At 46.1% G+C, this 14,754-nt stretch overlaps 1 protein-coding gene across 1 annotated transcript in view; it reads left to right on the forward strand.

Annotated features, from left to right (window-relative positions):
- Nucleotides 1–14,754, forward strand: part of KLHDC8B (kelch domain containing 8B) — a 40,376-nt gene that overhangs the window by 22,918 nt on the left and 2,704 nt on the right. Inside the window, exons 4-6 of the mRNA XM_066616289.1 lie at nt 9,487–9,651; nt 11,223–11,447; nt 12,148–12,249. Of these exons, the coding sequence (XP_066472386.1) occupies nt 9,487–9,651; nt 11,223–11,447; nt 12,148–12,249 (492 nt within the window). The remainder of the gene's footprint in view (nt 1–9,486; nt 9,652–11,222; nt 11,448–12,147; nt 12,250–14,754) is intronic.

The following is a 14,754-nucleotide window of genomic DNA, read 5'->3' on the forward strand; positions in this document are numbered from 1 at the left end:
TTGAATCCAAGCCTTTCTATCAACATGCCCTTGGATCTATGCATATTAATGCACAAATAAATCCCGCTCATTTCAATGGGATTTACACCCCTGTATAGGACTGTAGCCCTGCTGTGTTAGTCAGGATTATATCAGAATGGCTGCCACCAGCCTATCTTTAATTATTTCTGGGAGATAATTAACCTTGGATCCGAAGCTCCTCTGAATGTTGGAAACAATTGTGCTCCATGAGTTGGCGAGTGAGTTGTAGCCTCCCATGGGTTGATCTGGGCATAATGCCCTTTTCTAAGCAGGCTTGTAAGTCTCTTGGATAAAAAACAAAGTAAACTTGATATCCTTTAGACAAAGCTTTTTTTTTTTTTTAATTAAGGGTCTTATTTTAGAAGAGACACAGGAAAATGTAGCATGAAATGTATTGAAAAGATTACTTGGGGCTGGACAAGAAGATACTTCTCCCTGATCTGGTTCGTACATGTGGAAGGGAGTGAGAACATACCTGCTGTCCATTACTCTTCCTTGCCTTCCTTCTTATATTCTCACAAGTCCATGTGAGGTGTGACACGCAGGTGTGACTCACAAGTCAAATCCAGTGGCTTTAGACTGTGATCATTCCCTATTTCCCAGCTAAAAACCTAAAAATAACAGTATGAAATGAACCTATGCAGGTGGGCAGAGATTACACCCCTACAGGGCAGGGCTCAAAACTTAAAAGTTCTGTGGACCTTTCTTCAAGGCATGGATTTTAGATTGTGACAGGGAATGATTTTCTCATTTGTTTGCAGACTACCATGCACATTCATAGAGTGGCACTGTATGAGTAACACTAGTAATGTTATAAAATTCAAAACTGTGCTGACTGCAGAGCTTCTAAGTCATCCTGCACCTTTAAGTTGTAGGGTGCAGGATTATTATTATTATTATTATTATTAAATACTGTTAATAATAATAATAATAATAATCCTGCACCCTACAACTTAAAGCAGCTACAGCCAAGCCAGGGGTTATTACCAATAGGGAAGAGGGAGGGAGGAAGAGCACACAAGCATCTAGCCCAGCCTCTCTTTAAAATGTTCCAAGTTTGAAGATGGGGTGATCACCTACTTTGTGACGTAGATCAGTGTTCTTCAACCTTGGGGTCATGAAGCCTCAGGGCCCAATCCTATCTAATTTTCCAGCTCCAAGGTAACCACAATGCAGCCCTGTGGTAAGGGGACACATGTTCCCATACCTTGAGAAGGCCCTAGTGATTGCCCCTCCACCATAGGATGCAGCGCCCACCCCACTGGCACAACTGCACCAGCACTGGAAAATTGGATAGGAGTGGGCCCTCAGTTGTCGGATCATGGCAACTTAACAGGAACGAAATAGGTTGAAGACCACTGGACTAGAGCACCACCAGATAAAGGGGGACGCATCTGGTACACCCTTTCAGGTACCAGGAGATTGTGTCCCAGGCCTGCTCGGGTTCTTAGCAATTGTACTAAAATGGTTTTCACTATTGCAAGGCGTCATGGTAACTTTTTCTGCTTTAATACAACTATTTGGTTACACTGAACAATCCTGGAAGGGCCCCTTTCAATACTAAGCGGGACATGGTTTGTTAGATGTGAAAATGGGGTTTCCGTGGAATGGCTAATCCATATGGGTAATGCAAGGCCTTTGCCTTGTATTAGTTTTAAGCATTCAAATACCCCACCCAAGAGAAGAAATTTTCACATTAGAAGTTACAACAATACAGGCTAAAACAATCAAAACCATGGACATCATATGTGTGTGGAGGAGTGAAGAAACACCTCTTTGTATCTTTGTTCTTGTTCCTGGAGCTGCCAAAAGTTTTGCTCTCCTCTTACATCCTTTGTTAGAGGAGGCTGAGAGAAGGGAACTCCCTGAGTTTTTTCTCACTTCTCTAGAGTGGGAATCTTTGTACCTTTTTGCAAAAAAAAAAAACCAAACAAACCACCCCACATTTTATCCCAAGAGAGCAAGTGCCGCTCAATTCAAGCTGTACTGCATAGGAAAATACAGTCGGCCACTTGCCTTCCATTTGCTAAAATGGGTTGATGTATTCCCCAGATTCTGAGTTTCTGAAACATAATAATGTCTTTGGAAGTTGAATACATTTCTGCAAAGAGGATTTTGCCTGGACGGTTGCCCAAATAGTATTGAAGATTGCACAGAAGAGAAGGGAGATACTTGGGGATATGTGCAATCCTTGCCTTGAAAAGCTGGATTCTGCAGCCTCTGCATGTGATGTTGTTTAATCAGATCTGCTTATTTTTCAAAATGCTGCTTTTGCTTTCATGAGGAGGGAGCTGTGTAGGGCATTGATCGACGAGGGCTGGAAATCCTGTTCAGTCCTTTCATCTTGCCTCTTGCACTTGGTTGGCCATTGAGATTTCTCCCAAGAATTGTCCCACTTCTCACCTTTACACATACACAGGAGCTTCAAGAGAGTACTGTATGTGTTGTGTTGTGTTTTGTGGTGGACAGAGGGTCAGACCAGGAGCAGTGTGACCTGGATTAAAATGTCTAGTTGACCAAAAAGCTCACTGAAGGACCATGGGCCAATTGCTTTTTCTTGGCCCAATCTACCATATAGGATTGATGTGAGGATTACACAGGAGCATGGAAAGCTATGCCTACAGCTGTCAGCTTGGGGGGGGGGGCGGAGGTGCCATGAAACTGTAATAAAATAGTATTCTAACAACCCAATCCAATTCTTCCTCCCTCCTGATACAGTAATGTCAAAATGGCTACTGCAGTATCCTGCAGGGGGCAAGTAGTTGTGGTGGTCTCCTTTGGGTAAGGGTACATTTGTTCCCTTACACAGGGGTAATCTTCTGCAGTGTGGAGAGGTGTACTTGGACCTGAGCTAGCAAATTAACTAGTGTATGTCAGTGTGGACCTGTGCCATGGGATCAAGTCTGGGAACAGGGCTAGGATTCGGCTGCCGCCATTGCCGAACTTGCTCCTTCTCAGACCTGATCTGCCCTCCTCTTCCCCTGTCACCATCTCATTCTGCCCTTTCCCACTCCTGCTCTGTACTCTCCCTGTCCCATGCTGCTTCCCTCACCACCTTACCTGCCTTGGCAGGACCAGGGGGATCTGTCGGCGTGTGTGGGAAGGCCCACTGGTGTTTCAGCAGCTGACACCTCCAGCAGCTGACACAGTCAGAGGTGCATATTTTGGCATTGGTGGAACACTCATTCCCCCAGTGGGGCAGCCCAGTAGGCTTTTTTAAAATCTGGAAACTGGCTTCTTTAAAATTGAAAGTGGAGAGGACCAAGATGTTCAGAACTGACACATGTTCAGTACAATGGTGGTCTCCACCTGGCAGCAGCACAAGCAGCAAATGCCATGTGAGGATGGTTGCAAGAATTATGCCTCAGCTTGACCTTTGGTTCTATGGCAGGGGTGTTCAAAGTTTTTGGCAGGAGGGCCACATCATCTCTCTGACATTGTGTTGGGGGCCGGGGGAAAAAATAATTAATTTACGTTTAAAATTTGAATAAATTTACACAAGCTTACATAAATGAATATATTAAAGATGAACTTGAATGAATGAAAGAAGGTCTTGCAATAGCTCAAGGCCTATAAAAGTCCTTGCACAAAGCAAGACCAGCCTTTGCTGCTGCTGCTACTACATCACAGACATGAAACAGCAAGCAGTGGAGGGAGCCCTCATCCCACACAGCTCACGTGAGAGGCCAAACAGTTGCCCTCATGCTGAGAGCAGTTGCGTCAGGCCAGTATGGGCTCCAACAAATCTCTGGAGGGCCAGAGGCTCATTGGAGACTGGGGGCTCCCTGAGGGCCACATTGAGAGGCCTTGAGGGCCGCAGGTAGCCCCAGGGCCGGGGTTTGGGCACCCCTGTTCGACGGTGTAGTAATAATAAATCCAAACGGAAACCAGAAATAACATTGACATTAGCAACACCCCACCCTTGTCCTAAGATTCTAAGAGACAGCTTCTATGAGACCTGATAACTTTTTAAGCTAATAATTGAAGCTAGGACGTGTGTACATGCAAAGCAGGTGCTGTGCCATTGATCCGTGGCCTCTCTACATGGCTGGAATTGATTTTTTTTCACCACAGTTAATAACTTTTGCATTATGTATCTTTCCAGCCTCACAAAGTTAACAAATCAAAAGAACTACCAGCCTGAACGTGAAATGACTAATTCAAACTGTCACTAAACGATCAGTTTCCTCTATCCAGTCCCTTTAATTATGCAGCATTTAATTGCACCATACAAGCTTTTAAAGTTGGCAGCAGTGATTCTTCCCCCCCCAATACATTTCAGAATCTTTTCTTCATACTCCGGATCCAATTTTCTCTTTGTTATGTTAGTTTCTGGAATACGATTAGAGGCCTGCGTCTGTGTTGCTGCATGTGTTGTTTTTTTTTAATCAGCTCAGGAAAGGTTTTTCTTCTGAAGTGGGAGAGAGGCAGTGATGGGATTCCAGCCCGCTTTGCAGACTCCCTCTTTGGTGGAAACAAGGAGGCAGGCTACTAGAAGTGGGCAACAAATACTCAAAGGTTTGAGCTGCTGTGTTGGAGGAGCACCAGAATCTCAAACCCAAGGAGACAGTTCAGTAGGGAATCCTGTTGTGCCCTCCATGATGTTGTGTCTTCCAGTCCCAGTTGGGCCTGGCCAGCCTGGAACAGTGGGAAACGAGAATACAGGAAGGGGGGTTTGGAAATCGCCAAGGGGGATTTGGAAATCGCCAAGTAACTATTGTTACTGCAGTTCCCCATCTTTCATTGGGGTGGGGGGAGGGAAGCCTCTATGAGTCTCCCCCTTGCTGTCTGCAGAGTGGTGGGCAGGCTGTGCTGGAAGCAGGACTTGGCAGCATGGCTGGGTTGCCATGGCGTCTCCAGGGATACAACATGGCGAGTATAATTAGATGCGATTGCCTCTTATCCCTGTGTTCATTGTTGAGTACGTTGTGCAGGAGGAGTGGGCGCCACGTGGAGAAGGGCAGGTGCTGGGACTGCCGTAGGACTGAGATTGTGGTTTTGAAATGAGGCATGAGAATTTCGTGCAGCACGGGGAGCAAGGGATTTTTGTTCTAGGGGGAGGGCAGGTAGGATGCAGGGAAAGTGGCCAAATGATGACACACTCAAGGCTAGAATGGCTGATGGGAAGTCGTGATGTCCCTAGCATCATTTAGAGCAGTGGTTTCCAACTTTTAGGAGCCTGTGGACCACTGAGGCAAAAATGGGAATCAACATGGACCACATGGAATCCCCCCATCCCCTCCCAAAATTAAATTAGTAATAATTAGAGAAGATTTATTAGAGATTTATTAGATTATTTATAGAGAAGATTTGTAGGTAGCTGCTTTTGTTGCCTGCTTCAGTCTGTTGTCCACCCTCTCTGGTGGTCTGTGGGGAAGCGTCTCCCAAGTGAGCGCTCCCCCACAGGCTACCAGAGAGGGCAGAGAATGGACCACTTTCAGCCATAGCCAGCACTTCAGTGCCAGCGGCTACTACGGGCAGTTCGTTCTCTGTGCTCTCTGGTGATCCATAGAGAAGTGTCCTCTCAGCAAGACACTGAAAATGATTAAAGGTGATATTCTTTCTGCGACCACACGGACCATTTCTCAGGGTCTCATGGACCACGTGTGGTTTGCAGACCACAGGTTGGGAACCAGTGCTTTAGAGAATCTCTCTCCTGCTAGATGGGGATCTCATTTTCTCCAGCTTGACCAATGGGATTAAATTCACTTTATTATACGTATATTAAGAATTGGTAATGCTGCCACCACATACTGGTTTATTGAACAGTAAGGACTCTACCATAACTAAGCTGTGGCAGCTTTGGTTTAGAGCTGTGGTTCCGGGACACACCAGTGGGTCATGACCCAGTTTTTGTTGGGTTGCAAAACTGACAGGGCAGGTTAGGCTTAAGAGTTAAACAAGCAGTTACTAGGGGGAGGTACTGCTGCACAATCACTATTATAGCCACACCCCTTGGTATTTATAAATCAGGCAGCAGTCTGTAGGGCAGTGGTTCCCAAACGTTTTCGACTAGTGGATCCCTTGACTTTCTGTGCCATTGGCCGTGACTCACTATTAGGGCTACAATCCTATTTGAAGATTCTGCTCCCCTGGTTGGTTTCTGCAGTTCCCTGGGGAGCCACAGCTCAGAGTTTGGGAACCACTGCTCTAGGGCCTCTAAAATGTTTGTGAGCCACTGGTTGAGAGAGATCTACCTGGGATGATATTTATACCACATGCTCAGGATATACAGAATTATGTAGATAGGTCCCTGCTCTCAGGACACTTGCTGCCCGAAGTAGACAGTAGAGAAACAACAGAGGGAAAGAGAGAGGAAGGAATATGGGCAAATGCTTTTAAACATTCTTAAAGCTTGGTTACAGTTGGAAGTGAGGATACGCCAAATAACATGTGGAAAATGTGGGCTATGAGATTGGATCTGAAGGAGGGCGAGAGATGGTACTAGCACCACATATTCAGGGAGGCTGTTTACTCAGAAGTAAATCCCATTTATTTCAGTGATCTGACTTACTCTCAGGTATGATTGTATAAGATGCAGTCTTTAGGTAAGGAAAGCAGTAGAGGGAGTTTTGCCCTATGTTAAAAATGATCCTGTAATCTGCCACTTCTTATGCCCTTTACATATCAGTATACATCAAGTACTCCTACAGACTGCAGCCTCCAATGATCTTACATTTACGGAATGAAAGAGAAATCTCTCCTAAGAGGCTAAGCGCAAAGTTCTGTAAGGGGGGATGGGGTACAGAGCTCTCCTTTTTCTTAGCTGTTGCATAGATTTATAAAAATTGCTGCTTTAAAACAGTATTTTGTATACCTCATAAGATATGGGGATGCCCCAGGAAACTTCTCATATTATAAGCCTTTTCTGCCCATTTTTTCCCTACTTTGCTTCCTAGTTGGTGTTTTGTTCCCACTTTTTTTCCTTTTTTTTTCCTCCTTGAGGTACTTGCTATCTGCCTCATTATAAAGGCAATACATATTGATACATATTTTTTTTAAAAGTGAGCAAGAAAGAGGGTTCCCCTTTTGGGGGGGGTGTTCAAGTTTAATTTAATTGGTATTTTAACCGGTATTTTATTCAATTTTTAGTGTGTTTTGTCTGTTTTATTAGCTGGGTTAGTTATTTGAATGCAATGGATCCTCTTTATCTGCAGATTCAGAGCCTGCAGATTTGACCTATCAGGGTTTCTAAACCCATGGCTGGAGGACTCACCGAGGACCAGAGGTTGCATCTGGGAGGTCTTCTGTCTCTCAGGGAGGCCATGCATGGCAGCCTCCCCATGCCTTAGAATGTCTGACAGAGCCTTCTGGTAGGCACTTCTGGTTTTTGTGAAAACCAGAAGTGCCTATTAAAAAGCTCCAGCAGGCATTCTGAGTCATGGAGAGCCTGTGTGCAACCTCTGTGCCTCAGAAAGAAAGTCAGACAGCAGATTTTTTTAATCCACATTTTTTGGCATCTGGGGGGGACGGGTTCTGGGAACGGAACCCCCACGGATGCAGAGTACTGACCCATATATATTTAACATTTCAGTTGTTGGCAACCTTCAGTCTCGGAAGATTATGGTATCGCACTCTGGATGGTGGTTCTGGCACAGCGTCTAGTGTGGCTGAAAAGGCCGATTCGGGAGTGACAATCCCTTCCACACCGGGAGCAAGTGCAATCTGCCCCTGGTCTGTCTCCCTGGCTATGGACCTTCCTTCTTTGCCTCAGACTGTTGGCCAAGTGTCTCTTCAAACTGGGAAAGGCCATGCTGCACAGCCTGCCTCCAAGCAGGCCGCTCAGAGGCCAGGGTTTCCCACCTGTTGAGGTCCACTCCTAAGGCCTTCAGATCCCTCTTGCAGATGTCCTTGTATCGCAGCTGTGGTCTACCTGTAGGGCGCTTTCCTTGCACGAGTTCTCCACAGAGGAGATCCTTTGGGATCTGGCCATCATCCATTCTCACGACATGACCGAGCCAACGCAGGCATCTCTGTTTCAGCAGTGCATACATGCTAGGGATTCCACCTCGTTCCAGGACTGTGGAACTTTGTCCTGCCAGGTGATGCCGAGGATGTTTTAATTAGCTCATATGTATTGTTAATTTGAATTTTGGCGTATATCTTAATTTAAGCAGTTATTTTTATGCCTTATTTTGCTTACACACACACACATATGGCCATAATAGGGGACCCTACACTAGTTGAGTCAGTGTGTGTCCCACACTCTTCTGGGAACCCTGCACAGTAAGTTATAAGTATAGACAACAAATACAGATATAGGCAACTTAGTACATTCCTAAGCCCCCAAACTTATGCAGCGCTACCACTGCCAGAACTAGCATTGGTCGTCTCAAACTTGTGTCAGCTAAAGAGCTGTTGCAGGTCTGAGGAGTCCCACTGGTGGTTGTGGGGCTAATTGAAGGGAAAGGGAAAATAATCTCCCTTTTCCCTCCCAAGCCCATTTTGGCGTGGCTGCATGCTATGGTGAGGAAAGCATAGGATTGGGCTCTGTGTGGCAGGAACTCCATTTCAGGTTCTGTCTGAATGTGCTTTTCAGTACCAAAGCCTGATCCTACAAAACCTAAGGAAAGAATGCAAGAATTATCCCCTCCCTCCAATGGTGGTCTACAACTTGGCAGACACAATTCTGCACTTGAAAGCTTTAAGGCGGGAGAGTCAAACTCAGATGAGCTGGAGAGGAGAGTAATATTCCCAGCCAAAGCCCAGAGGCTAAACCCATAACTTTTCAATCAAAGTACCCACTCTATCTATCTACCTCTACCTATCTACCTCTACCTCTATCTCTACCTATCAATCCATCTCAGTTAGGCTGTAAAGCTGGATAAATGTTCCTGTAGCTTTGGCACATCATTATTGGTGCTTTAAGGTGTTTATTAATTAAATGTTTGCTGTGGTTTCCCTTCCAAGAAGGTCCACACTTGCTTAGGTTCAGCAACGTTGCTGCATCACATGCTCCCAGAGCATTCTCTGCACCCCAGATTATCTGTTCTTAAACGTTCATAGTGTGAACGTGACGGAAAGTGCTATGTGTATGTACATGACACGCTGCTGGGCATATAGCAGCAGCAGCAGCAGCAACCATGAGTGAGCCACCATCTGGCAAGAGCACCAGGTTCCCAGCTCTGAAGATGGCTCTTTAATTTGGGTGGAGAGTGGTGGAGTGCCATAGGCCTCGTTGGAGCCCCCAGGCCTATGCGTTTTAGGTTTTACATCCTTGCGTTAAGGTTTGGTTGTCCCTGAACCTCTGCTTGTCAGATTTTGAATCTCATCATAAGTCATTCCTGTGATATTTTCCCTACACTTTTCATTGTCATATCCTGGAGCTGTTGGTCACAAAATACCAGGCTACAGTGATTCCACTTGGCAGTGATATTTTTATGACTCCGCTGTCCGATGCCTGATAGATGCCACTTTTTCTGCCTTTGGTGTCCACCCCTTTGACTGTTCCTCTTCTTCTTCCAGATGGTACAGTTTATGCCTTAGGTGGGATGGGCACAGACACCTCTCCACAGGCTCTGATGCGGATGTATGAGCCAACAAAGGATCACTGGCAGCCCCTGCCCTCTATGCCTACACCCTGCTATGGGGCCTCAATTTTTTTGCATGGGAACAAGATCTACGTGATGGGTAAGAAGTCAGGCTGCATCAGGCATTCTCTTTTCTGCTGTGGCCCACCAACCGTGGTCTCTAAGATTCCCACAAGCAAAAGGAAAAGGCATACTCCTGCCATCATTTCCCCCCTGCAACCAATATTCCTGCCACAGAACCTGGAAGCAGGTGCAAGTGCTGCTGGGATTTCTGCAGACCCAGACAGTCTTCCAAGGAATGTTGGCAGCACGGGAGGAGGCACAAGCTTGTGCCACAAAGAAAGTCCTGGATTATGTTGAACATGCGGTTACAAACCTCACATGAGTCAAAACTTACAGATGCGGTTTCCTACAGAATAAGTGCACCTGGTTTGGGCATAAATAAGACAAATAGCTGAGGGCTGTGCGGGAGTGAGAGTAGAAGAGAAAAACTTAATGAGAGAAAGAAAGAGGATTATTGAGAAAAGGAGAAGAAAATTATTTGTCACAGAGAAGTCAGAACGGGTAATACTGTGATCCAGGGGCATGCCTGGTTTTTCACATTGTGTAACCTATGAGATCCCACCTGTGACTGATCTGGGCCTGTTCATACAGTCAAGAATTAGACATGGTTAATTCAAAGGCAGTTATCTCAAGTTATCCTGAACTCTATGGTGTATCAGCCAGACACACTTATTTGACTGCCTTGGGTCATTTACAGGTCATCGTGTTTATCTATGGAATTGTAAACTCCGTCCATGGTAGATGACAAGTGTGCTAGAGTTTACTTGCCATTGGTCTTGAAATGCACAGCCGGGCAAATTAAAGGCCTTCAGCCATTTGAGACTTGGATCTTCTTGCTTTGAGCTCACTATAGTCTGGAGATGGTCTTTGGGTCATGTCAGCAAAACTGAATTTGAAAAGAGGTCAGAGGTTATTGGCCTGTTTACCTGAGATCTTATCTCAAGACCTCTTGTGTCCTCAAGCACTGTACTATCACATTAAGTGCTGAATAGCCCTGGATTTGAAATGCAAGAGTTATACTTTAAACCAGTAGTTCCCAAACTGCGTGCCTCGGTGCACTGCATGACCAGCTCGGCAGGCCAAGATCTTGTGGGATCTCATTTCTTCATTGATTTTTGCGCAATGGTGCCACCGCGACAGGATGCCATGGACAGAGGGCACTGTAACAGTGGCAAGTTTGGAAATCACTGTTTCAAACTCTTAGTTTGGCCTTTTATGTGCTTGTTTCTTCAACATAAATAGCAAATGTAGGGTGAGGATCTGAACCAACCACATAGCATGAGGGGAAGGGAAGCTTTCATCCTTCATCCCACTGTCGTTCCAATCCGAATTGTCTCTTCCCATTCATGACTAAAACTCAAAGCCCTCTTCCTGCACTGTCTGGGGCCCAGTCTGGATCACCCCCTTCCACATATGCTATTTGGAAGTTTAGAAAACACCATGCAAGGCCCAAACTACACATTTACAGTGATGGGGTAGTTGGAACCAGAGACACGGGAGCTCCTTCTTCTTGTCTCTGACTCTCCAGCCAATTTTCGTTACTGCATTCTGAACAAGGAAGGCAGTTAGCTGTGTGTGCCAGAATCTCAGTCTCTCCTCTTTCCACAGGAGGCAGACAAGGCAAGTTGCCAGTCACAGCCTTTGAAGCCTTCGACCTGGAAGTGAAGAGCTGGACACGCTACCCCAGTGTGCCCAGCCGGCGTGCCTTTGCCAGTTGTGCCATGGCTGACGGCTGCTTCTTCAGCCTGGGAGGACTGCAGCAACCAGGCCCCCACAACTTCTATTCCCGACCCCACTTTGTTAACACCGTGGAAATGTTTGACTTGGATGAGGGTAAGCTGGAGCTCTGGTGCATGGGGGGGATTTGATTGAACCTGAACCAGTAGAAATCCTCAGTAGAAATGGTGGGTGAAGCACTGAGAATTGTCCATCTCTTTTTCTATGTTGATATGAGAGAGAGATAGAGAGAGTGCACATCAGCTGTCTACATAAGTGCACATTCTCAAATGAGGGACGACTAATAATAATAATACAGGTATTTCTATACCGCCTTTCTTGGTCGTCAGATTCCTCCTCAGACTTTAATTCAAGGCGGTTTACATAGGCAGGCTATACTAAATCCCAATAGGGATTTTTACAATTGAAGAAGGTTCTGTCTTTCAAGAACCACAACATTTCAGATGGATCTTTTAATGATCTGGTATCACATTCTGGCCTCCATCTTCCTCCCACACAGGCCGACAGCGGCCAAAGAGCAGGTGGAATAACTCGGCTAGGCTTGCCAGCTGCTTCGAGGTCTCGCAGTTCACGGTGCCGGTGGCCTCGAACTGGCGACCTTTGGATGTTATCTTCAGGCAAATGGAGGCTCTACCCTCTAGACCAGACCTCCTGCCCTACAACACCCTACAAGACCCTAGTTGAGATCCAGAGTTCTTGGATATGCTGGAGGCCAAGGATTGCTGTGTTCCCTCCTTTTACCACCCAAGTAGTTCTTCTTTTGCAGTCAGCTAAATTGTCCCCATCTGGCCTCCAGGGTCCTGGAGCCGGCTGAGCCGCGCCATCCGAATGAGAGACAAGAGGGCTGACTTTGTCGCTGGTTGCCTGGGAGGGCGAGTAGTGGCAGCAGGTGGGCTTGGTAAGTGCTGCAGACTGGGGTCTTCTGGCTCTTTATGTGCATGTGGGGCGGGGGTGATGAGATCTGCAAGGACTTTTATGAGAATGGAAATACCACAGAGAGGTAATGTCCCAGCACCAAGGTCTCCTTGACTGCAATGTAACTCCTTTAAAACAAATGCCCCCACATTATACCTCTCAAATTTTTTGGCCCTCTCCTGACTGCATCTATTTTTAAGCAGATTTCTCTCTTCCTCATCCTTCAGTGAGTGCCTGGTTCTCTCCATTGTTTCTATTCTGAATAAGATTGCAACAGTGTTTTGTAGATTTTAAAACTCTACCTATTGTCCTCCAATGAGGGCACCAAGCACCTCACACTAGAAGCTGCGTATAATATAGAAATAATATTCTCTAGAATGCTATTTATAATTTTTCAGTGCTCTGTAGTCTATACCATTGTGGTGCATATCATCATAACAGGATGGGGAGATCCTTTGCTTAGCTGCCTTCATCACTCAGCTCTGGCATGAGAACCTGTAGCTTTGAAAAAGAAAGGACAGCTGCCAAAATTTTTGTAGCAAAAATATTGAAAGACCCTTCAGTACAAGGAATGGCTCATCTGGAAAGGAATGGAGATAAATATGTCAATGAGATGGGAAGCAGAATGTTAAGTTGTTTTTTTTAAACAGACAGTCCAAGCCTAAGCATGGCTACTTAGAAGTAAGTGGCATTATAATCAATGGGGTCTTCTCCAAATAAGTATGGATAGGATTGCAGCGTGGGTCTTTCTTAATATGATTCATGAAGGTCAGGTACAATATGGATATAAATAAATGCAGAGGCTTTTTTTCCTCATGTGACATGTTGTGAAGTTACTGCAACTGGTTTCAAGAGAACAGAGAATCACATTGGATATGTTGTTTTGTGCTTAATGTTAGTTATATTTGCATTCTTTATTTTTATCTTATAATAATGAAGTCCTGTTAACAGGACTTATCCCCCTGTTCCCCCTGGGGGCTGGGGAAAAGAATAGGCCCTCAGTTTGGCTGTACTTGTCGTAAGAGGCGACTAAACAGCCACCGGGTAGATGGGACTCGATAGCCTGGGAAGGCAGCTCATCTGAGAGAAGGAAAACTCTGATCCCAAACCTCTACTGCCTTGTGGCTACATCCAGTTATGGAAAAGGCTTCAGGAGTCAACCTCGAGGCAAAATCTGGAGCCGGAGTCCCTGAGGCAGTTCATGGCTGAACACAGTCATGTTCTGGCAACTCCTGCGACGCCGCTGGAACCAACCGTTTTGGCCTCTGCCTTTCCATTGGACCATTTCAGCGACGTGGAGAGGGGGGATTTGCTGCATGGGTAACAGCCTATCCTCCATACCTACTTTACCCAGGCTTCGCGCACTGGAGAGGACACTCTGTTCCAGAACCACCATTCAGAGCGTGACACCATAGTCTTCCGAGACTGAAGGATGCCAACACATTTTTATCTAGTGTCTTTTATTTTTATCTTTATTTTTATCTGCTCAGCTGGCAGGGGCCAGCAATGAAGGCCAGCAGCAACCAGCCAGATGAAGGCCACAGGTCTTTCCCTCGAGGAAGTGAGGGGGCCAAGTGAGCGCAGCCAAAGACTTGCTGCAATGGCTTGCGCATTGACTTTGGGTGCGGCTCTCACACAGGCTCCGATGCTCCCAGCTGTAGCCTCTGTGATGGCAGCAGGTCCAGAAGGGGGGGAAGTCAATTAGAGACTTGAAAAGGAGGCGAGGTGCCTATGATGAAGTGAGTTGATGGAAAGCAGCCAAGGAAAGGGAGTCAAGTACCCCATGAGGGTTGGCTCCCTGCTCCGAAGGAGGCCAACAGGCTCCCACTGGGCAGTGGAGGACAAGGGTGGAGCAGCCCCCTCCCTGCTGTAAGGACTCTGATGCCCATCCAGAGGATCCTCACTCCAGGGAGGCAGCCTTCCACTGCACCCTAGCAACTTAAAGAGCACCCATGGTCTGGGCAGGGATCTCTGGCCCGGAAGCCTAGAGCTTGCCCTGCTCTTTTTCATGTAGCAGTGGGTCTCTTGGGGCACACATCTAGGTTATAGTGCTATTTTCACATTTTTATATATGAAAAGTGTTTGTGTATAGATAACGTGCACCTTTTTCTAACTTTAATTACACTGTAAGATATAATTAAACGAGGGAACAGCCATAGCTCAGAGGTAGAGCACGTGTTTTGCATGTCTAAGGTCCTTGTACTTCATTATTTATGGTCCACTGAGTGGCGGCATATTTTTTGCTCGGTGTTTTTTGTTTTTTTTCCATCTCACAAAACACATTTTGTGGAGTATGACTCTGGCCTGCTTTGGGGATTGTGAGGGCAGAACCACATGGCAGCTACTTTGTGTGAATTATGCAGTATTTTGGTGGGGGGGAAAAAGATTGTATGAACAGCCTCTGGGACTTGAGCATATATAGTAGCTAACGCTTCTCTTGCTTACCTCTGGATCGTGCAGCTCCATTGCCCAGTGGCATAGCTAGTGG

Source organism: Tiliqua scincoides, chromosome 2, assembly GCF_035046505.1.
Source record: "Tiliqua scincoides isolate rTilSci1 chromosome 2, rTilSci1.hap2, whole genome shotgun sequence".
In the NCBI taxonomy this organism is placed as follows: domain Eukaryota; kingdom Metazoa; phylum Chordata; class Lepidosauria; order Squamata; family Scincidae; genus Tiliqua; species Tiliqua scincoides.